At 37.3% G+C, this 25588-nt stretch overlaps 2 protein-coding genes across 3 annotated transcripts; both read left to right on the top strand.

The window, feature by feature from the left end:
- Positions 1–1049: 1049 nt before the first annotated feature.
- Positions 1050–2413, top strand: LOC107762552 (early nodulin-like protein 5). The gene is made up of 2 exons (XM_016580919.2): positions 1050–1363; positions 1922–2413. Exons 1-2 carry the CDS (start codon positions 1183–1185, stop codon positions 2269–2271), a joined length of 531 nt encoding a protein of 176 aa, XP_016436405.2. The 5' UTR covers positions 1050–1182; the 3' UTR covers positions 2272–2413.
- Positions 2414–8213: 5800 nt separating this feature from the next.
- LOC142180184 (uncharacterized) lies at positions 8214–24819 on the top strand. Of its 2 annotated transcripts, XM_075251126.1 has the most exons (10): positions 8214–8359; positions 8783–8848; positions 9089–9211; positions 9613–9690; positions 10007–10075; positions 11757–11906; positions 12167–12235; positions 12387–12509; positions 12678–12758; positions 24548–24819. In XM_075251126.1, the coding sequence occupies exons 1-10, from the start codon at positions 8314–8316 to the stop codon at positions 24640–24642; spliced, it is 900 nt and encodes a 299-aa protein (XP_075107227.1). In that variant the 5' UTR covers positions 8214–8313; the 3' UTR covers positions 24643–24819. The 2 variants fall into 2 exon arrangements, with proteins under 2 accessions (XP_075107227.1, XP_075107228.1); XM_075251127.1 differs by lacking the exon at positions 10007–10075 and having other exon boundaries at positions 24548–24815.
- Positions 24820–25588: the final 769 nt, after the last annotated feature.

Here is a 25588-nt window from a genome sequence, read left to right as displayed (position 1 = left end):
AAACCATTAATCTCTAAAGATATACAATTTAAACATAATACTACGTCAATGTAAAAGACTTTGATATCTAAAACTAAAAACTATGCCAAAAAACAAAGAAATACGACACAAAAAACAATTACAATAAAAGCTAAAATGTCATTGTTTTTCTCTCTAATTCATATACACGATCCTAAAGCATTACTCAATTACGAAAAATGAGAACTTACTCAATTACGAAAAACGGGAACAATAGAGAGAACTAATAATAGAAAATTGCTTCGTCCTACACCAAAACATTAAGCATTGAACTTACTCAATTACGAAAAACGAGAACAATAGAGAGAACTAATCATACCTTTGGAGAAAATTGCTTCGTTTTACACCAAAACTTATAGAGAGCAATGAATAATATGGAACAATGACATCTTTTATAGGAATAACTGGCTTATTCTTTTCGTATATGGATTCGTGCAATTAAGCTGAATTTTATGGGAGAAGATTAAATAAGAAAAAATATTGTTGTCAAAAAAGGAAAAGGCTTGCAAAAAAAAGTTGGCGGTGAGGAGAAACTAAATCGGCCATATATTGTCCAACAAAAAATAGGATAGCAAGAAGAAGTATGCCGTAGAGAAAAAGAATTTGACCCAAAGTCGGCTATGTAGCATTGATGTATGCGTAGTTTAAATGAAAATAAAAATCAGCCTCAGGTAATTTATAATTATATCCTTAAATTATACAAATAATTAAGGTTATAAAAGTCGATCAATATTTCAAGGTTATTTTAGTCGTTCAACATTTAATATAAATTATTCGTGCTTTTATAATAAATATAGATAGATAAATATAAATATAAATATAAATATAGATATAGATAAATATAGATAACCTAGCTAGATAATGATCACGTGAAAAAAATATTTTCACAACCTTGGATTTAAGTTTGAAAAACAGTAATACCGAGTCAAACGAAGAACTACTCCTCAACTGATGCCACAATACATGCACCTCAAAATTCTCCACAACTCTTTGCTAAGAACACTCCCCCACAAACTCAAAAACTTAACCAACGTCGAAACAACTCTTCCTTTTTAAACAATCAATCATATCACTATTGTTATCTTTCTTTCTTAGCAAATCATTTCACTACTCACAACAAAGCATACAACTAAGGGCTCCCTTCTTTCTAGTCCAAAAAAAATCATGACTTCCTCTAAAGGTTTTCTCTACTTGGTCTTCGTCTTTTCACTTCATTTCTTCACTGCTCTTTCTACTGAATTCACTGTTGGTGGTGACAAAGGATGGGTTGTACCTCAAGCAAAAGATGATCAAGTATACAACGAGTGGGCTGCGAAGAATAGGTTCAAGGTTAATGACACCTTAAGTAAGTACATCTTCATCTTACCGCTATTATTAAACTTTAATATGCTTACCCAAAAAAGAGACATCCAACATTTTTACTTAGTAGATACAGTGACAATCGTACCCTCCTTTTTTTTTTTTTTTTGGTGGAAATAGTTTCAGAGTTATAAATATATTTTGAAATTTTCGTACTGCCTGTACCAACATTCTGCTGTCAATAGTCGCAGTTTTTTGATAGATTCCATTATCGATCTATTTTTTTTTTGTTTGAATGAGACTAGGTTCAAGACTTAGTAACTACTAGCGAAGATAGATTCTCATATCAATATGAAGCGGTGTCATTTGACTCCTAGTCCGATGGTCAACTTGATTGTACAATGTTACTCCGTACAAACTATATTTGTTAAAATAATTTCAAAGTACATATAATTTTTTTTAAAGGAAATTTTCATAGTGGGTGCACGGACACAGTCCTTTCAATATATTTACACTGTCAATATATATAATATAATCAAAATGTCATTGTCCATATGGAGACATTAATTATCCATTACTTCTGTGGGTTTCTATATATGTGTAGGGTTTGAGTACAATAAGGACTCGGTGTTGGTGGTGACTGAAGCAGAGTACGAGAAGTGCAAGTCAGCACATCCAATCTTCTTCTCCAACAATGGAACATCCATCTACAAACTGGACCGACCCGGCTTGTTCTACTTCATCAGCGGGGTATCAGGACACTGCGACAAGGGTATGAAAATGATTGTCAAAGTATTAGAAAAACCAGAAACCCCACCTCAGGTTTCTAATCAGACTACTGGTGGAACATCATCACCTACTAAAAGTGGTGCAACTCAGTTGTCTAACGTTGTTGCTTCTCCAAGTTATGTTATGGTGTTTCTGGTTTCATTCTTCGGAACTATTTTTATTTAGTTTATAAATCCTGAAGATTACCATTTGTTTTAAAATTAGGTTATGTAGTGTGATGCAAGGGCGACACTAGTTAAGTTTTTTAATAGATTACCATCGACTCTTGGAACTATTGCCACTTTGATGTTTCGGATAATTATTTTGCTTGGATTGGAATTTTTATATAACATCACCATTTCTATAGTCTTATGTGATAGCTGCAACTAATTATGAGAGCATCAATACGAGAATCTCGAGCTAGTTGAAATTAGCATGTATATTTACAATACTATGACTAGTTAAGTTTTGCAAAGTATTGTGCTGAATATTTTTGGTCGGCCAAAGTGATATCGTGAATGTCCACTTCTTCATAAAGGAAAACTAATTTAAGTTATACTCCTATATGCTAAAAAAATGTAAAGATTTTTTTAATAAAATATACCGGTATATTTTGACAAGTTTATACAATCAGGTCATTTAAAAAGCAATTGCGGATAACTTTACTTAATAACATTGACCGATAATATTTTATAAATGATAAGTAATTTGTCATATTAGGTTAAATCGCATTGATATGGTATAAACAGCTTATTACATTTTCCATGCATGTAATGTAAATTCATAAAAAATAGACCCATTACTTTTTAAATGACATGATGGTGTAATTTTCTTTTTTGGTAATCCAACAAATTTCAAGAAAATACGACTCATATCTCTCTGCCATCCTCTTTTGAACCAAAACAAAAACTTATCTTTTTGTTTATGACCTTATCCTCTTCTTTCTCTCCCCCTCTTTTAATCCCTAAAATCCCAAGAAGAATAGTTCTTTTTTTTGATTTCCCACCCGATATTTGGTACCCGCATTGAAACTCGACTATATCTGAATTCGCGCAGCGTAGGATAGACCATTACAAGCACTCCATGCAAATTCTACCCTTGCCCAAATTAAAAACCAATCGGAAGAGAAAACCAAAAAATTACAAAGCCAAAATTGTGATTCAAAATTCAGTTGCAGATCCAATTTTCTCTAAATTTAAAAGAATCCTTAACATTCCCTACATTTAATCCTAAGCAAATTGACTACAATTTCAAATAATTAAATTTTCTTTAAAATCTCTAATATATTCACCGTATACGTATGTACTAATTAATATACCATTAATTAATGGAATATTAACATACTAGTATAATATATGAAATTGATTAACAACAACAACAACAACCCAGTATAATTTCACTAGTGGGGTCTGAGGATGGTAGTGTGTACGCAGACCTTACCTCTACCATGAGGTAGAGAGGCTGTTTCCAATAGACCCTCGGCATCCTTCCCTCCAAGAACTCCCCACCTTGCTCTTGGGGTGACTCGAACTCATAACCTCTTGGTTGGAAGTGGAGGGTGCTTACCATCAGAGCAACCCACCTTGTCAAAAAGATCACGAATAAATAATTCAAATATATTATATTTACAAAATATATATATAATATAGTTCTTTACATATAATAATTGTATATAAAATATACTATAAACATATTGTATGCGGGTGAAATCGAACTCATAGTACATCCCGGCCTACGACAAAATAGGCCAGGCTCGAGACATGGCGGCAAGGGACCGAAATCGAACCAAAGTCCCACTGGGCCAGAACCCGGGGGCATGACGCCTGCCCTCGAGAATATCGAGGCCATGATCCCAGAATCGATCCTAGCCTCGAACGACTTCGAAGAACATTATCAGACAATCCAGCATAGCCAACAAAAATCCAAAATATCCGTGACCGGCCGAATATCATGGCGGGGATCTCGACACATATCGATAAGGAACCGGCAATCAGTGAATCGGAAGATTTTTTACCTTTTATAGAGTTGTACCTAAAGTAGGACTGCCATACTATATAAAGGGGGTCTGATAATTCATGAACGGTATTGTAACACACACTTAAAAGTAATATATTATTATTTTTTCTATCTTTAGCTCTTGTTCTTTTTCATCTGTACCGGTCGTGGTGAGCCCTGCTCGAGAGTGGCTATTTCACTAAGGCTAAAACTATCCAACTCGTGTGGTTTGAATTTATTTTATCTTTATTTATTCAATAGTAACTTAATTTATCGCTTTGTATCAAGTTAATCCGCGTATCCTTAAAACCACTTACAAATTTAATTGTTATCCGATTTTGAGGGTAAACACATATAATATTGGAAGATTAACAATATGTGGGATTATTTAGAATTTAAGAGATTATGTTTTGATTGGCATAATCCCTATTTTCAAGTTCCAAAATGAGATATTTTAGGATATCAAAAGTTGTATTCAATTTAATTTAAAACTTAAAAAATTGTAATAAATTGTATGTAATGTGATTTTTAAAAGTTCTTATAAATAACTCTTTAAATTTTGTATTCTTGGGCCAAGAAATTTGCTAGTTTAGTTTCTTGTGGTGCACTACCAAAGCCCATATAATTAATAGGGCATAACATGAAAGTTAGCTTCGAATATAGAAAGGAAAAGGAAGGAAGGAAGCCCCTTTGTGTCACTTATGATTAAATCACCACCGTACCATGTCGATCTTGACAAGGGCTTTCCTTTTATATTGCGTGTGAAAATTACATACTTTTAGTTTCAGAATTAACCAAAACCTAGGTTAGGTTTTTTTTGTTGATGGTTGAGTTCCCACGCCATGGCTGATGAGCTTTGCCGCATGTCTCAAATAGTTGAAGAAATGGTTAAAAAGCCAAAAGTTTCTCCTACTAATTATTCCGAGGATCCAACGTTGCGATTGCCGGATCCTCTTCTCCGTTCGATATTTTCCTACCTTAGATGTCGAGACCTAGTTAATGTCAGCCTTGTTTCCAAGAATTGGCATAGTAATACACCTTCATACTTTGCTTTCGACTTTGAAGAGTCCCTTTTCTTCGAAAAAACTCGTACAGCCCTCTCCCTTGCAGAATTACATAACAAGTTCATGGACTGGATCCGTTCTTCTCTTGAGACTTGTAAAAGTAAGTTAATCAAGGCTGAGAAAAGGGTATTGCGCGTTCACTTTAGTTATCATGAGAATATATACGATCTAATGACATTGATGGACGAAAATAATTTTCATGAGGTATATTTGAGATTTGGATCTTTGTACGACTCATTGCCTTATATTTTTCATTCAACACACCTTACTGTTCTTCATCTAACTCATTGCACCATTAATGAAATAATTTTCCATGGTGAAGAAAAATTTGTTTCTTGGCAAGAGTTGAAATTGGATGGCGTTGCGTTATCTGGAGAAACACTATCCAAGTTTATTAGTAAATGCCCTAATATTAGAGAATTGAGTTTGGAGGGATGCAAGGATATAAGCTTTATAGTATTACCTAAATTATACCGTTACTTATAATAGAATTATCAACATTGAAGTTATTGCCCCGAATTTACAAGTCTTTCATTTTGTTGATCGGAGTGTTAGCAAATTTGCAGTTAAAATGGATATTCGTGCTTGTAGAATGTTGCAGGAATTTCACTTGGATTGTTTGAAATTTCCTACTGGTCTTGACCATGAAAAATTCTGTTCAGATTTTCCTCATCTTGAAACTTTGTTGCTTGGTCCTTGTGAGACAAAGAAGCCTGTCAAAATTTCAAGTCCATCTCTCAGAAACTTGAGGTTATGGTTCACACGGCTGTATATTTATTCAAGAAAAAGTGTAGTTTTGGCTCCCAATTTATGTTCTTTCGAATATACGGGTAGGACATTTAAACTATCTTTAGCTCCAAGTGATACCTCAAAGCTTTTAGAGACCAGTTGTATTGAATTGATTCCTCAAATAAAGAAGATCAATAGAGCTTAGTTCCTCAGATTGAGAAGTCAACTTAAAAAATTTAGCAACTGTATTACATTGGCCTTAAGATTTGGTGAAGAGGTACGTGGACACCTATTAAATCTTCTAATTAATCAGCTTTATTTCGCCTCTTTATTTTCATCATATATTTATATATACTGATGAGTCATATTTTTATAATGCATGAATGAGGAAGACAAGTTTTTCTGATTTGGGCAAACATGGAGATCTATGGAGCAATCTAAGTGAACGAGCTCCAACTCAGCCGCTACATCATATCAAACATTTGAAGCTAGACTTGACGCAGCTCAAATTTCCACAGGAAAACCACGAAAATATGATGAAATATATAATTGATAGCTTATTTTGGATGGCTCATCCATTGACATTGACTCTATCATTACCGACAACTAGTTTTAATGCTCTTGCATATGTAATGCCCTAATGAAGCATATCTATTTTCATTTCAATTCCTTATTAGACCATTTACAAAAGAAACTATCATTTCTGTATTTAAAAACAATTACATTTTTGAACATTTTTTATTTTGTTTTTTATGAGATACGTTTACGGCGACACAAATGTTATGAAATGTCTAATTTTAGTCCTTTTATCATTTTGCTAATTGTTTTGAACAGGGACTCTGCAAGATATTGTTCCGCAGAACGGACGGCAATTGTTGTGCAGATACTACTCAGGACAAGTGCTGGCGCCATTTCCTAAATCAAGTAGTGCTTATGGAAAAATGTGATACTGATGAAAAGAACAAGATGAAGAAGCTCATTTTCGTACTTACTTGGCAATTCATTAGTTAGGTCACTTTCTTTTTTCGGATTGGTGGAATGTCGTAGCTTTCAATCGAAAAAACTTTTTAGGAACGAGGCCCCTCCCTCTTATGTTGTAAAAGGCCGCTCCTGAATCCACAAGTACTGGCTTGATGCTGAAATTGTGTTTATTTTTATTTTTTATTTAATTTTTGCTAGATGAGTTTTGGTCCGCGCTTAGCATGGTGAAAGCTGGAATAATTGCTTATTGTGAGCTTTATGATTATCACTATTTCTGTCCTCTTATCTTCAAATTGCTTTCAGTAATGAACTTCTCTATTGCATTCAAGTACAGAGATATACTTCATTCTTAATATGAGATAGTCTTTATATTTAATCAGTTATTCCCAAAATATGAGAGCCATTAGATATTTATATCTGTTTTGCGTTTTCCATTTTGGTAGATATTTGCTACTACTCCTTGGAATAAGTTTGATTTCATAAGTTCTTTAACAATTAGATTCGATAAAATGAGATGATGACACATAAAATGAATTCAAGGCTAATTTCAAAACTAACTCACGCGCTAACGTCTGAAATACGAAAAGAATTAAAAAGTTTTAAGTTTGAGACGCTCAATTTAATTGGAAGAACATTCTCTTTTAAACTTACTGTTCTTCTATTAACTTTACGTGTTTCCCTGTGGAAAAAGAAAGGGCAAACCTTAATTGTTCCTCGTGTTTGACAAATATCAAAGGGTATATTTTGGAGGCAGTGACAATATGAATGAGAAAACAACAAAACGGTGAAGAAAGTAAAGTAAAATTAAGAAAAGTAACTTAGTATCATAAACTGAAAATTTAAGAGGAATATAAATTATGGGACAAATTTCATATCATAGAAAAAAATCCCTTATATCTGAAAAAACAAAAAGAAAAAAAATTAAGGTGGAGAAAATACAAGAATGTAGCTTTCAAATGGGGCAATAAACTAGGCGAGGTTCTCAAAGCCTCAGTGGTCAATCCAATACAACTACAACCTCATGCGGATTATTGGGCCGCTAAATTTTGGTATAAATGTTGGAATTGCTGGTAGAAATAGAAGAAAGTTTGCTGATCAATTTCTGATAGATAGCCTAATTAAAAAGAATGAGAAATTACACTATGGGTTTTACTCTCAATATCGTACTCCTCGGCATTTTCATCTTTATATCCATCTTAAATATTGCAACTACTGCTAATGAGTTTGTAGTTATAGATGATATTATTTTGTTTTACTTTATTACATATATATATATATATATATATATATATATATATATATATTGACTAATGATATTAAGCTTGTGAGATAATTGTTAATATTTTAATGAATAGATGGAGTATGTGAAAATGTGGACTGTGTAAAAGGAAAATGTGTAGAGGGAGGAAGTTTTTTGGGACTGGGATTCGACTGCGTTTGCGATCCTGGTTGGAAGAAAATGGAATTTGGCCCTATTAGTTTTCCAGCATGCACTGTTCCCAACTGTGAGTCTCTTTGCATTTTGATTTAGTCTTTGTTTGACCAAACTTGCAAAATATGTTGTATTTTTGTCACAAGTGTTATGAAACTATAATAGTTTGGATACAAACAACATTCATATGGTTAGGTCATTTAGTTTTCTAAATAAAAACTATTGATAAGAATATTTTTACCTTATCGTTGATTTCTCTTTCCAAGTCAATAAGAGATCATAGTTTTGCAAATAAAAATTATTGATAAGAATATTTTTGCCTTCTACTACTACTTTTGTTTATGGGCCGAGTTTACAGTTTCTCATAGCAGAAATACTGTTACTAATACTCTTAAAAAACACTTTTTATTTTCGGCCAAATACCTAAATCTCCCAAAAAAATACTAGGTGTTTTTATTATCTCAATTACTTGACAATGTGGAGCTGTGACTTGTAGGTACGCTCGATTTCGGTTGTGGAAGTCAGGCACCCTTGCCACCTCCGTCAGCTAATTTTTCAGACCGTAATTTACGTTGTCCCTATCAATTTACATCGTTTCTCTATTATTTCCCCTTAATTAATTGGTACTCATATCATATTAGTAGTACTTTGTAAAATCTGTGCTAATGATAAAGTTAGTAATTTTGTATATTTGCATTTGTTTTTTCGTCAAAAATAGTAACTTCTTATATGAACACTTGAAGGCGAATAACACAAAGTAATCCGTATTTTTGTTTGTTTTTATTTTTATTTTTTGTCACAGCGTGCAGTTTAGTATGGTGTGGTAATGGAAAATGTCAAGTTAACGGAACGGGACATTACTGCCAATGTAATAAAGGTTCCACCCAATACTTAAATATGTCTACGCTACCCTGTCTCGATAAATGTAAGTTTCATTTTCCAACCCAATTCTCTCCCTTTTAAAGAATAAAAATTTGAAAATCTTAAATACCAATTTATTTACCATATGAACAATAATTTTTTCCCCAAATAATTAATTTCAAGAATAAAAAGGCTATGGACTATGGAGATTCAAGCTTTGTGACATAATAATTTATTGTGATTATAGTTTGAAATTGTGATTTCTCAGCCACTGAATTCTTAGAGTACATGATAATTATATCATAATATCAACTCTAAAGAAATGGATGCACCTCTATTCTTTATTGTCAAGTGTCTACCATGTGTTCAACACTACATTTGAAACTAATTTAATTATTTTTTCTTTTTTAACACCTAATATTTGACTATTTGAGTACCTAAAATAAATAGTTCTTAATAGAACAGGCGTTTTCGGACCAGATTGCAAAGGATTGGCGCTGAGTCCCCAGCCAAGCCTTCCACCCCCTCCTTCTCCAGGGCATGGTATGTTAACCTAATGTTCTTTTCTCAATTTTAAGTGATATAAATATATTTATGACATTTATATTCCTGATAATCATGACAAAACACGAATCTTATTTTAATTAGTATTAATTTGTCTTAGAAACATCGGTCGAATTTAAAAGATAGAAGACAGAAAAAAGAAAAGTTTTGATTCAGTGAAACCGAGGCTCCGTACCCAACCTAAAAGCGTATTGAATAGGAAATGCAACAAAATTGTCTTAGAAAATTCCACCTTGATTTATAAGTTTTACTATAATATGCTTATTTAATGATTAATCTTCCAAATACTTAATAGAAACTCTATCAGGAGTCGGGCATGGTCCACACCAAAGCCCTCAATTATCCCATTTCTCTTCCCTAAATGGTAAGTCAGACAAGAACTCCTTTTCATACGAATTCATAACTTTTAGTCTAAACTTTAATTTATTTGTGTAAAATCTAATAGAATTGTTGAAATGATTAAATTATAAATCCAAAACTCACACAAGGTGATAAGTTTAGTGTTTCAAACCCTCCCAGTTCTGACTCATAATAGTAAAATTCTCAATCCGACTATATTTATACTAACTTTAGGGAAGTATTGTAATGCCCAAAACTTCTGTTTTGTTGTGTCACAAAGATTGAAAATGAAAGAAAGACAAAGAAGGGCAAAAGAAAGAGGATCCATTTTATTCTTGTTTAATATTCCTCCTGGCAAATTTCGCCTCCTATTAGGTACGTAGTTTAAAGCTTCACGATGAATTTAAATACTACATCAGCCTTACTATTTGAAAGTCAAATAGAAATTTCATTCATTACAAAATTTTAAAATATTCACAAATACTTTAAGTATGAAATCTTTTGTTGTATTATATATATATACACACACACTCCAGTTTCTAAATTCTAGAAGTTATTTTGTAATAATTGAGTGACTGATGTCCAACTTCACACAGCATTTGAACTTTGTGTATAATTTAATTCAATCTTTCTTTTTCATACTAAGAGGATAGAAATTTTTAAATAAAAATATTGGTTCTTAAAAAGGCTTGGATCTCATTGGACACTAGTACATGTACTACACGGGCGTTTACTCGATCTAACTTTTTCCTTTTTTAAAAAAACAAAAAAAACTACCAATTATGTCCATTTATAAGTAGCAAAATTAGTCAATTCATAAAATATTATTAATATTAGTCAAATATTACTGATGTTAGCCAATTAGCTATTTGTAATAAAATAAGGTTAAAGTTTTGATTTCTTTTGGGTGGGTGTTGTTATAATAGATTTGGTACATGTTAAGGAGCTTGAATCTCATTTTTTGGGATGATTTGGTGAAGTTTTGAGGTTGTTTGAATTAAAAATTCGAAATAAAAACCGAACATGAAAAAAATGATATGTGTGTCATACTGTGTATTATTTGTGTATCAATTATGTATCACATGTATATCCATGTATACCTGTGTGTGAGATACATGCGTGATACATGTTTGATACATGTGTCGCAGAAGACTTTTTTGAACTCGATTTAATTACGAATTTTGATACAAAACCAGTCTAAATCACCTCCAATCTTCCTCAAATTTTGTATATTGACTTATCTATATATTTTCAATGAATTTCAACTATACCCATTGAAAAAGTTCCTTTTTTGCTTAGATTTTTGGCAATATTGTATTTTATTTTTTTGTATTCCATCACCTTATTTGCTCTCTCATCCATAAAATTTCCTTTCCGTCTTGCATCTAATGTTGCTAATCACGTTTAAAAATATGGAAGGAGATTTATGCATGTGATTCTTTGAGAGAAAGAACCTTATTTATTTGATTTTTTAATTTTTATATGTGCTTGGCTAGTTTTGATAAGTTTATGACTAATGACTAGAGGTTGGTAAGTTGAGACTTATTTGGGAAGTTTTTGTAATTTTTTCCTTTTTTTAATATATTAACGAACTACGACTATGAAGTCCGATCTAATTTTGATAAGACTATTGAGATTTAAACTTGTACTCTATATGCAATTGAACCTATAATCTTTTTATTATTTGATGAATATATTATATACAGATGGAGCATGTGAACATGTGGACTGTGGAAAAGGGAAGTGCGTAGAGGGAGGAGGTTTTCTGGGACTGGGATTCCAATGCGTTTGTGATCCTGGTTGGACACAAATACAATTTGGCCCTCTTACTTTTCCTACATGCAATGTTCCCAACTGTGAGCCTCTTTCCATTTAGTATACCTTAATGTTGTTCTAATCAGGCGGAGTCAAAATTCTTAGTTTATGTATTTTTTGGATCACAATTCTTTTTGTTTGCTGGGTTCTAACTAGATTATAAATACATATCCAATAAGTTTTTAACCAACATACAGATTCCGAGTCAAAACTATTGTGTTCAACCAAACCTATAACTATAACGATAACTCCGTCCCTGATTCCAATATCAGTTAATGATGGGGTTGCTATGAATTTGTAGGTACACTCAATCTAGGTTGTGGGACTCCCTCGCTACCTTCGGCTCCAGCACCCTTTAACATTTCTGACCGTAATTTCCTTTAATCTTCCTATTAACTCTTGGCGTTTTCTTAAATTTTTCCCCATAATAGTCGTATCTCTGTTTGAGGAACTAATCTCAAATTAATGAACACTAAAGATGAATAAAACAAAGTAAATCAATTTTTTGTTTTCTCTCACAGCTTGCAGTTTAGTATGGTGTGCTAATGGTAAATGTGAAATTAACGGAACGCAACACTACTGCCAGTGTAATGAAGGCTCCCAAAATTTGTTTGATATGCCTGCGCTACCTTGTCTAAACGAATGTGAGTTCCCCTCTTCCAACACGGGTCGACTATATCACACTTGAAATTTGAACATGTATTTTCCTTATTTCAAGAGAATTCAAATTTGAATTAAGTAAAATTTATTCCTATCTGTATAGTATAACACCCAAAATTTAAGTACTTAATTAATAATCTTAAGTGAAACAGGTGTCTTTGGAGCAGATTGCAAAGGAGTGGAGCTGGGTGGTCACCAGCCGAACCTTCCATCCTCTCCGCCTCCTAGGGATGGTAAGTTCACTTAATTTTCTTTCTTAATCTTAGATGATGTATGTTTACAACATTTATATTCGTAATTAGTGACAACCCTAATAAATTATCAGAGAGAACCAGTACTTAAGTTGGAAATAAAACCTATTATTCTTCTTTTTGTTTGTTCAGGAGAATTAAGTTTTTTTGGGGGATTCTATGATGTTTTTAAACGTGAACTAATTCTCAAGTCCCTTTTCAATATGCGCCTTTACTTGGTCAAGTTTAATTTTTTCATATTTATATATTAACGAATCAATATTAGTAGGTGTATACGGTCAAAATAGTTTCCGTCCTTCGTATGTTTGATCGAATTCGAATGGTAAACGATCGAAGTGAGAGCTCGAGACGAGTTCCGAGGATAGTACAAACAAGCCTCGAGCTCCAAATCGAACCGCAAGGCAAAGAGAAGGTTGTTGGAGATGCACAGACCGATTGACACTCATCCCGAATGTTGAACTTGAACTCAAGGCCGAGGGCTCGACCCAATACGGAGCTCGAGCCAGTATCGAGCTCGCAGACAGGAGACATTGCAACCGCACTAAGGGAGAGAATCTTGGCAGGAATCGACGAAGAGATAATTCATCACGGGTTCTCCACTATATATTTTTTATTATAAATAAAATAAGATCCCTCTACTATAAAAGGGGGAATCCTTGTAAGCTCAAGCAGGTTCACACATTGTAAGAAAAGAATACTTCTATTTATTGAAGAATAAATCTCTTAAGCCTGTTTTACTGAGCATACTCACTCTTCTAGTTCAACAATTTATATCCCATTTCTATAGCCAAGAATCTAAATATTGCAACTTCTACGTATGACTTATGTCAAGCTATATCACATATCCTTATACTACTTATAAATTCAACTATATCCGACCATGGCGCTAAGGATAACAGTGGCCGTTTGATACAAATCCGCAATACGCACCAGTTTACAACTCCGGATCAACAATGGTAAACCCTCGATTCATGGCTTTACCTATCGACTACGAAACCGGCCTTCAGGATGAAACCAACAAGTTGATACCCAGGCCCGGAAGACCACTTATCGATGTCACTGAAGCTCTAATCGAAGTACCTCAAATCCACTAGATGTCAATTCACAAGTGGCTCTTGAGGCGAACTAACGTTCCAAACCAGAAAAAAAATTCAGAGCAGTACTCGATCTGTGGCTCAAGACGCCCATAACATAGAGGAGATTAGAGTAAGCTTACGGATGATATTCGAGATGTTACAAGCCCAGCAAAAGTGATAGCTCAGTTGCAGAGCCAAACTTAGGTACAAAGCAAGTCGGAGCCCAATCCGCTTCGGAAAATCACCCACATAACGAAGCCAGCCATAATGAAGTCAAACGAGCAAGAATCAGGGACTACTCCGAAAATTACTAAATTGCTTGAGGAACTCACAAAATGAGTCGAAGCCAACGATAACAAAGTAGAAACATATAATTCCAGGGTCGATCAGATCCCGGGAGCTTTACCAATGATAAAAGGGCTAGATTCGAAGAAATTCATCCAAAAGCCTTTTTCCCTCGAGTGCAGCCCCAAAACCAATCCCCAAAAAATTCTGTATGCTCGAAATTCCCAAATATAACAGTACGACCGATCCAAACGAACATGTCACCTCTTACACGTGTGCCATCAAGGGTAATGATTTGGAAGACGACGAGATCGAATCCGTGTTATTGAAAAAAATCGGAGAGACTCTCTCGAAGGGAGCGATGATTTGGTATCATAATTTGCCCCCAAATTCCATCGATTCTTTTGCCATGTTAGCGGATTCGTTTGTAAAGGCACATGCTGGTGCCATAAAGGTTGCAACAAGGAAATTGGACCTCTTCAAAGTAAAGCAAAGCGGTAATGAAATGCTGAGGGAGTTCGTGTCCCGATTTCAAATGGAACGCATGAAATTGCCACCGGTCACAGATGACTAGGCCGTCCAAGCTTTCACCCAAGGGTTGAACGAGCAAAGTTTAATAACATCACGTCAGCTGAAGCAAAATTTGATCAAGTATCCAATAATAACTTGGGCGGATGTACACAACTGATATCAGTCAAAAATCAGGGTCGAAGACGACCAGTTGGGAGCTCCTTCCGGATCCATGCACCAGAACAGGGCAGCTATTAAAAACCAGAGGGATATCGACAGAGAACGAAGGTCGAACAGAGACCGATATCAACCGTACGTCGCATATCGAATGAACAACGACTCAGTGCACAATTCTGCTTGGAACAATCGAAGGAATAATCAAGGACAAAATTCTCGGGGACTTCTAAGAAAGAGCGGCTTCGATAAATATGGCGATCCTATAGAGGTACCTCGGCTATCGGAGTACAATTTCTGCGTCGACGCATCGGGCATTGTATCGGCAATCAGAAGAATCAAAGATACGAGGTGGCCCAGACCCATGCAAACCGACCCTTCCCAAAGAAACCCGAATTCGATTGCAAGTATCATGGAACGCATGGCCATAGGATCGAGGATTGCAGACAATTAAGAGAAGAGGTAGCCCGCCTATTCGATGAGGGCCTCCTTCGAGAGTTCCTCAGTGACCGAGCCAAGAATCACTTCAGAGAAAGGGACGCCAGCAAAAAGGATAAACAAGAGGAACCTCTGCATATCATTCATATGATCATCGGTGGGGTCGATACTCCACAGGGACCCGTGCTCAAGTACGGCAAGGTACCGGCCACAGGGGAAAAACGAACTTGAGGTTATGTACCTGAGGACACTTTATCATTCGGAATTGAAGAAGCCGAGGGCATCTCTCAACCTCACAACGACGCTCTAGTAATTTCTATCCTATTAAATACGGCTCAAGTTAAACGTGTTTTAGTGGATCCAGGTAGCTCTGCGAATATCATCTGATCTTGGGTAGTGGAGCAGCTCGGTTTGTAGAATCAAGTCGTGCCCGCAGCTCGGGTCTTGAACGGTTTCAATATGGCAAGTGAAACAACTAAATGGAGATTAATCTACTAGTGAATGTAGCTGGAACCATCAAAAATACCAAATTCCGCGTAATCGAAAGGGATATGAGGTACAATGCCCTACTCGGAAGACCTTGGATCCACAATATGAAGGCAGTGCCTTCGACCCTGCACCAAGTAATGAAATTTCCTACGCCGGACGGCGTGAAAACAATATACGGGGAGCAACATGCTGCGAAGGAAATATTTGCGATTGATGAGGTAACACCGATACCAATGTTATCGGTCTCGGAAAGATCGAGCACTAAAGATAGACGAGAAACCAAATAGCAATCACAGCCACCAGTCTCGACTGAACCGGTGGAACAGGAAATAGAGGATGACGAGGAAGAGTTTCTGACACCTCGAGCTTTCATCATCCCCGACGACTCCGACGCCACCAAATCTACGATCGAAGAACTGGACCAGGTTATATTAATCGGATATTTTCCCGAGAGAAAGGTATACATGGGAACGGGATTGACCCCCGAACTCAGAGAAAAACTCATTCAATTTCTTATCGATAACATAGATTGTTTTGCTTGGTCCCATTTAGACATGGCAGGGATCCCATCGTCGATAGCAACACACCAGCTGAGCTTGGACCCTAGGTTCAAACCGATGAAGCAAAAAAGAAGATCTCAGTCCGAGGTAAAACACGCATTTGTAAAGGATGAGATAACTAAACTTCTCAAAATAGGGTCAATTCGGGAAGTAAAATATCCCGAGTGGTTAGCCAACGTAATTGTAGTCCCTAAAAAGGGGAACAAACTTAGAATGTGCGTAAATTATAAAGATCTAAATAAAGCATGCCCCTAAGATTCTTTCCACTGCCTAGCATTGATCGCATGATCGATGCCACAGCCGGCTACGAGATCCTTACTTTTCTCGACGCCTACTCCGGGTACAATCAAATTCGAATGAACACAAAGGACCAGGAAAAGACTTCATTTATCACCAAGTACGGAACCTATTGCTATAATGTAATGCCATTCGGGCTAAAAAAGCAGGAGCTACTTATCAACGCCTAGTGAATAAAATGTTTGAAGAACAAATAGGTAAGCCGATGGAAGTTTACATTGATGACATGCTAGTTAAGTCCCTGCGCGCAGAGGACCATTTGACTAATTTGCAGGAAATGTTCAAGATCTTAAGGAAATACAACATGAAGCTCAACCCCGAGAAATATACTTTCGGGGTTGTTTGGGCAAGTTCCTTGGTTTCATGGTATCGAATCGGGAATCGAGGTCAACCCCGACAAAATTAAGGCCATCGAAGACATCACCGTCGTGGATAGCGTGAAAGTAGTGCAAAGGCTGACCGGGCGGATAGCAGCCTTAGGCCGATTCATTTCGAGGTCATCAGATAGAAGCCACAAATTCTTCTCTCTACTCAAAAGGAAGAACGATTTCGCCTGGACCCCGGAATGCCAACAAGCACTAGAACAATTGAAGTGGTACCTATCGAGCCCACCACTACTTCACACTCCGAGGACAGATGAGAAGATGTACTTATACTTGCCGTTATCGAAAATCACGTTAAGTGGCGTCCTAATTCGAGAAGAGCATGATACACAGTTTCCTGTTTATTATGTAAGTCAGCCCTTTGGGGAAGCAGAGGCTAGATACTTTCACTTAGAAAAATTAGCACTTGCACTAATAAGCGCCTCTAGAAAGTTAAGACCATACTTTCAATGTCACCCCATATGCGTTTTGACCACTTACCCACTTCGCAATATTTTTCACAAGCCCGAAGTATCGGGTCGATTGGCCAAATGGGCCGTCGAACTCAGTGGGTTCGATATCGAATATCAACCCCGTACGACCATCAAGTCCCAAATTTTAGCGGACTTCGTGGCCTATTTCACGCCAAACCTTGTACCCGAAGTTGAAAAGGAACTCTTGTTAAAATCGGGTACGTCGTCGGGGGTTTGGACCCTCTACACATATGGTGCTTCAAATGTGAGGGGGTCCAGGCTTGACATCGTACTGAAACCTCCCACAGGTGGCATTATTAGACAATCCATCAAAACCACTAGGTTAACTAACAATGAGGCCAAGTACGAGGCCATGATTGCAGGTCTTGAGCTAGCTAAAAGCCTGGGAGCAGAAGTCATTGAAGCCAATTATGACTCTTTACTAGTGGTGAACCAAGTAAACAAAACTTTCGAGGTTCGAGAAGATAGGATGCAAAGGTATTTAGACAAATTACAGGTAACTCTGCACCGTTTCAAAGAATGGACCCTACAACATATGCCTCGAGAACAAAACTGTGAGGCCGACGCACTCGCAAATTTATGGTCGTCGGTCGAGGAAGATAAGATCAACTCGGGGACTGTTGTTCAACTCTCGAGATCTCTAATCGAGGATGGACATACCGAAATAAATTCCACGAGCTTAACCTGGGATTAGAGGAATAAGTATATTGAATATTTAAAGAACGAAAAACTCCCATCGAACCCTAAAGAATCGAGGGTTCTACGAACCAAGGCTGCTCGATTCACGCTAGTTGAAGATGGAACATTATATAGAAGGACGTTCGACGGACCACTGGCGGTATGTTTGGGACCAGGAGACACCGATTATGTTTTACGAGAGGTCCATGAAGGCACTTGTGGAAACCACTCCGGCGCTGAACCATTAATTCACAAAATCATCAGAGCAGGGTACTACTGGGATAGCAAGGAGAAGGACACTAAGGAGTTCGTTCGAAAATGTGATAAATGTCAAAGGTTTGCACCGATGATCCATCAACCCCGGGAGCAGCTTCATTCGGTCATTTCTCCATGGCCATTCATGAAATGGGGAATGGATATCGTCGGCCCTCTACCATCGGCTCCAGGTAAAGCAAAATTCATTTTGTTTATAACTGACTATTTCTCTAAATGGTTGAAGCACATGCATTCGAAAAAGTAAGAGAAAAAGAGGTTATAGATTTCATCTGGGACCACATCGTGTGTCGATTTGGTATACCAGCAGAAATAACATGCGACAATGGTAGATAGTTTATCGGCGGTAAAGTGACGAAATTCCTCGAAGTCCATAAAATAAAAAGATTACTGTCTACACCATATCATCCTAGCAGGAACGGACAGGCCGAATCAACGAATAAGGTTATCATCCAAAACATTAAGAAAAGATTGAACGAAGCTAAAGGAAAGTGGAGAGAAATTTTGCCCGAAGTCCTTTGGGCATATCGGACAACATTTAAATCCAGTACATGAGCAACCCCATTTTCCCTAGTGTATGGATCCGAAGCTCTAATTTCGGTCGAAGTCGAGGAACCAAGCGCAAGGTTCCGACATACATCGGAAGAATCGAACTACGATGCTAGCCTCGAATTATTAGATGAAAAATGAGAGGCGGCACTGGTTCGAATGGATACACAAAAACAACGAATAGAAAGGTACTACAACAGAAGAACCAACCTTCGCCATTTCAAGACTGGGGACTTGGTCCTAAGGAAGGTACGTCAATACTCGAGATCCTAATGAAGGGAAGCTCGGCCCAAATTGGGAAGGACCCTATCAGGTCCTCGATATAGTCGGGAAAGGGTCTTATAAACTTGGAGCAATGGATGGAAAACCATTACCAAACAATTGGAACATATCGCTTCTCAAACGATATTACTGTTAAGGTATGATTTTCTCCTCTATCGTCTATATACGTATATTCGACACTAACTCATTGTAGGAATTTGACAAAAATTATCAAGACCTCTAGTTTCAAAGCACGCGTTGTACTCTTTTTTCCTTAAGTTCGGATTTTATCTCAGATGGGTTTTTCCGGCAAGGTTTTTAATGAAACAACAACTATGTGCAACCCGGGGACAAATCAATAGTATCTGAGGCTCCTTCATAATCAACCTCGAATACTGGAGGGCTACCAAGAGAATAAATCAAGTTCGGCACAAGAAAGTCGGTCCATATCAAATTCATGACAAACAAGGTCTCGATAGAGAAAAGTGTAAGGGCCAATTGGTCAAAACGAACCATGCCCACGTAGTTTTGCTCGAACTATGGCACAAGATACAAGCACATGTGTAATGACTTATAAAGGAGAACTTCTTTTTCATATGTCTCACACTTTGAAAAGATTTTCCTGCTTCATGATTCAAACAGGATTAAAGGCCAACCACCATCAAAGGGATATTCGATACAAGCGATCATAAAAAGCCTACGGGCTAAGATATTCTGTGTTCGAGTTCGAAACAATCACTCACTCAATTATTAAAGCCTAAGGGCTATCTTACTTCGAGTTCGAGCAATCACTCACTCGGTCATAAAAAGCCTACGGGCTAAGATATTCTGAGTTCAAGTTCGAAACAATCACTCACTCAATTATTAAAGCCTAAGGGCTATCTTACTTCAAGTTCCAGAAATCACTCACTCAGTCATAAAAAAGCCTACGGGCTAAGATATTCTGAGTTCGTGTTCGAAACAATCACTCACTCAATTATTAGAGCCTAAGGGCTATCTTACTTCGAGTTCAAGCAATCACTCACTCGGTCATAAAAAGCCTACGGGCTAAGATATGCTGAGTTCGAGTTCAAAACAATCACTCACTCAATTATTAAAACCTAAGGGCTATCTTACTTCAAGTTCGAGCAATCACTCACTCAGTCATAAAAAGCCTACGGGCTAAGATATTCTGAGTTCGAGTTCGAAACAATCACTTACTCAATTATTAAAACTTAAGGGTTATTTTACTTCGAGTCCGAGCAATCACTCACTCGATCATAAAAGTCTACGGGCTAATATACTTTGAGTTCGAGCGTTCACTCGACTACTAAGCCTGTGGGCTACTTTTATTTTTTGAGTTCGGGCAAGCGCCCACTCGACCACTAAGCATGTGGACTACTTTTATTTTGAGCTCGAGCGAACACGCACTCGGCCGTAAAGGCTACGAAGGGAGAATTCGATGAAATCACCTAAATCCTCATGAAAACATCCACAAGGCATGAATGAAATCTTCACGAAGCAAGTCAGTAAAAGAAAAAGATATTTGTATAAGATATACAAGGATGGTTTACATAAATAAATGCAACATAGAAGAAGCTAAGGGCTAAGATTTTGGGTTATCATCGAGATCGGTCTCTTCTCCACCGGGCTCCCCCCCATCTTCGGACCCGCTCTTGCTACCATCATCATCATCATCACCATCAGAAGCTAAGGCCTTAGCTTCATCTTCGAATTCTTTAGCCCTTTTTATCTCTTCAGCAAGGTCGAAACCTCGAGCGTGTATATCCTCGAGGGTCTCCCTCCGAAACCGACACTTAGCAAGTTCGGCAACCCAATGTGCTCGAGTGTTGGTAGTATCCGCAGCCTCTCTTGCCTCCATTTGAGCAGCCTCGACATCGGCCTGATACACAGTAATGGACTTGTCCGCCATGACTTTCGACGACTCAACCTCCGCCTTGGCCTCAGCAAGCCGTGTTTCGAGCTCCTCGATCCTCTTGGCCTGAGCCGAACCCTTTTGCTTGACGCTTCGAAGTTGAACATCGGCCGATAATAATTTGGCCAAGATGGTTTCTTTTTCTGTAGCCAGGCGGTCGATAGTATCCTTCCACCAGTCACATTCGGCCTTGATTTGATCGACTTCTTCCCGAAGCAACCCGATCTTTTCAACCTTTTGCTGCAGCTGAGATAACGAAGGGTTAGCTTCCATAGTTGGGTCAAACCAATACTCTAACAGAACGAGGCTCACCTGCTTATCTAGTTCGGCCTCTTCTTCACGAGCCTTAGCCAAATCTGCTTGGAGGTCCTTTATAGCCTCGTCCTTTTGGCTGTAAAGAAGCCGCAAAGCATCTCTCTCCCCCGAGACCCTCTGAAGCTCGTCCTTACACTGGTTGAGGTCGACTCGAAACCTACAAATGGCCTGCATAGTAGGGAAAAAACACAAGTCAAGTTTAGAAAAGAACGAAGAAACCAAGAACAGTAAAATCATTACCCGAGAAATGAAACGTTGGGCCTCTTCTAGGAGAACAGGAGCGTCACTAATGTCGGAGGCATCATCGACTACAGTAAAGCAATCCCGAAAAGGGTCCCCTACACTAGAGCCTCCGCCCATATCGGGGGTCTTCAATTCTCGAGCTTCCGTTAACGCCTCCTCAGAAAAGGTCGCAATAGAAGGAAAATGACCCATTATCATAGTCCCAAGCGAATCGCTCGGGATGCTCTGATAGAGACTCGAGGTATCGGAACTGACCCCGACCGGTATAGCCGTCATCGGCTCAGAAGGTCTGGCGACCTCGGCAGCTTTCGTAGATCGGATCACCAAAGCCAAGGCATCATCTTCTTCTTCTTCTCTCAGTCGCTGGACCGAGTCCGTTGAAAGAGCGATTGCCTTCCTCCTCACCCTTCGAGTTTTGGGCTTGGGGTCCTCTGATCGAGAGACAACCTTTCACTTCTTATGTTTCCCCAGTTCCGGGACGGGGGACTTTATTCCTTCCTCACCACTCGAAGGCTTCAAAACGGCATCCTTGGTTACACCTGCATGAAAGGAAATCGGTAACGAATGGAGCATAAAAAACATTTCGAAGAACACGAGAAATGACCCTTACCGTGATTCTTGGCCTCCCATCTACCTTTTGCCAAATCACGCCAAGCGCATTCGGCATAAGAGGAAGTCGAGGCTAACTTCCGAACTCAATCCTCGAGATCGTGTACCGCTTGTGGCATCCAAGGGGCAGCTATATATCGGAGAAAGATATTAGATAGAATCAGAGAAAGATACAAAAAAGCAACGCCTTATGAAAACCACTTACGGTCGAAATTCCATTCCTCGGGGAACGCATCTTCTCTTCCGGAATGAGGTCACGGGTCCTCACCCGAATATAACGGCCCATCCAACCCCGATCCTTGTCTTCGTCGATGCTCGACATTAAAGCTTTCGATGCCCGATGATGAAGCCTGATTAGTCCTCGAAAGATTTGAGGCCGATACAATCGTATGAGGTGATTTAGGGTTAAATCGAGCCCCCCCGACCTTGTTGGAGAAGAAGCGAAGTAAGGTTACTATGCACCATAGAGAAGGATGATCAATGATCACTGGGTCGACGAGACCCAACGTGAAGGGGTAAGTATAAACACTTAAAAAACCCTCCACATGAGTGATGACGCTCTCTTCGGGAGAGGGAATTTGCAACACAACCTCGGGACCCCAGTTGTAGCCTTTCCTCACAGCCTCGAGATGGCCCTCAGTTATCGAGCACATGTATATCGACACATGCTCACATTGACCTAGAACCAACGAAGGATTTTCAACCTTAAAATCGATCTTCAGAGTATACGGGCTAGGAACATACTCATGGGGAGGCGGCTCCACCGGCGCCTTGTCGCCGGACGGCCGTGAAAAGGAAGCTTTCTCCTTCTGAGGTACGGTTTTTGATGTTTTTGCCATTGATGTAAGAGAAAAAAAAAAGCAAAGGAAGATGAAAGGTTGATGGTGCCAAACGCTGATGAAGGTGGCTTTACAAGCGGCGAAATAGAGGCAGAAAGAGTAAGAAAATTTGGGAGGTTGAAGATGTAAAAGTGGTAAATGATAAATGGAAGAGCTATTTATAGGTTTATACCGTGGCGGTTCAGTATCAGCGATGGCCAGCCACCGTCTGACGTGCATTAAATACCTTGAAAGACTAAATTGACGGGACAGCTATCACATACGTCACGATCGAGCCCAGTGAAAACGTCATCTTACAATCCGATCGGGCCGTCGAAAATCATATCGCTTCTCACCACGTTCTTCCTGAGAAACGAGGGGACTATCTGTATACGGTCGAAATAGATTTCGGCCTCCGTACGTTTGATCGAGTTCGAATGGTAAACGATCGAAGTGAGAGCTCCGAGGATAGTACAAACAAGCCTCGAGCTCCAAGACCGATCGAGGAATCGGCTCGGTATCATTATCAATCTCATGACCAAATCGAACCACAAGGCAAAGAGAAGGTTGTCGGAGATACACAGACCGATTGACACTCACCCCGAATGTTGAACTCGAACTCAAGGCCGAGGGCTCGACCCAATACCGAGCTCGAGCCAGTATCGAGCTCGCAGACAGGAGCCGTTGTAACCGCACTAGAGGAGAGAATCTTGGCAGGAATCGAGGAGGAGATAATTCATCATGGTGCTCCACTATATATTTTTTATTATAAATAAAGCAAGATCCCTCTACTATAAAGGGGAGAATCCTTGTAAGCACAAACAAGTTCACACATTATAAGAAAAGACTACTTCTATTAATTGAAGAATAAATCTCTTAAGCCTGTTTTACTGAGCATACTCGCTCTTCTAGTTCAACAATTTATATCTCATTTCTATAGCCAAGAATTTAAATATTGTCATTTCTACGTACGACTTATGTCAAGTTATATCACATATCCTTAGAATTACTTATAAATTCAACTATATCCGATTTTTCGGATAAACAGCAGCAAACACCAAATTGAAAGTCGAAAGAACGGTGCACTATATAATTTAAACTATGACATCTGCTTCACTCTGTTATCCTGTCAATGACAGAGTCAAGTGTTAGAAAAGGCACCTAACTTTCCTACTCAATAAGTATGTTTTTCGTTGTTTGGTGGTGGGAGGGGAGGGGAGGGGAGGGGAGGGGAGGGGGAAAAATATCTTTCAAATTAAAAATATTTTATTTCGTGATAAAAAGGTATTACCCGAGGAGACTAATTAATTAAGCAATGCGAAATGAGAATGGAAAATGGAAATTTATGCTATGCGAATCTATATTAATAGGCCAATTAAATAAAACGTTTCCTGATAATTAAAGACATTGTTTTCTGGTTGGCAGGATCCAGTGGTGTCCCTAAGGATCCAAACAGCTCGAGGAGTCTTCATGCTTTGACTGTTTTGCCGTTATTTACGATCTTCCCAATTTTAGTGTAGAATGAGCTTATGTAGGTGTGGATGGTGAGAATAATTAAAAGTTGCTGATGGAATTATATTTACTTCTATAACAACTTTGAGAATATGACATGCAATTGTTTTTTCCTCTATTCTTTTAATTACACTAGTATTCGTACCCCGCGATGCGCGATTAATATTAATTAAAAAGAATTATGATCGGGCTTGTTTTAACATATTAAATGGTATTGCTTTAATAAATTTGAATTGTCATTTTATTTGTCAATATAATATACCCAATAATAAAATTTCTATTAAATTAAAGGGACTTATATAGTCATTGAATAACTTTTTTGTTCTATATTTTTCTTTATTCTATTATCCAATGTTTAGTATTTTTACATTGTTAATAGAAATTTTTATTAGCAAATTACTTTGTTTAATATTTTTGTCTGCACGCTTTCTTTTTGTAATATAAGAGAAGATATATATTTTATTAATGTTAAAATATTTTTTATTTTAAATTTTATTCTATTGTTGTCAATAATATTATCTGACTTTAATGAATAAGATCTCTATTAAATTAAAAGAACTTATATAATCAATTAGTTATTTTTTTGTTATGTATTTTTCTTTATTATCTTATCCAATATTTAATATCATTGCATTGTTAGTAAAAAATTTTATTAGCATATTACTTTGTTTAATATTTTTGTCGACTACATTTGTTTTGTAATATAATAGAAGATATATATTTTATTACTCTTGAAATATTTTTTATTTAAAATTTTATTCTAATGTTCTCAATAATATTGTCTGAATTTTAATGAATAAATTCTCTATTAAATTAAAGAGACATGTATAGTCATTGAATAACTTTTGTGTTCTATATTTTTCTTTATTATAATTATCCAATATTTAGTATTTTTACATTGTTAATATAATTTTTATTAGCATATTACTTTATTTAATATTTTTGTCTACTACT

Source organism: Nicotiana tabacum, chromosome 4, assembly GCF_000715075.1.
Source record: "Nicotiana tabacum cultivar K326 chromosome 4, ASM71507v2, whole genome shotgun sequence".
Lineage (NCBI taxonomy): Eukaryota > Viridiplantae > Streptophyta > Magnoliopsida > Solanales > Solanaceae > Nicotiana > Nicotiana tabacum.
The sequence above is the reverse complement of the archived record's forward strand: the minus strand, read 5'-3'. Positions and strand labels throughout refer to the sequence as shown.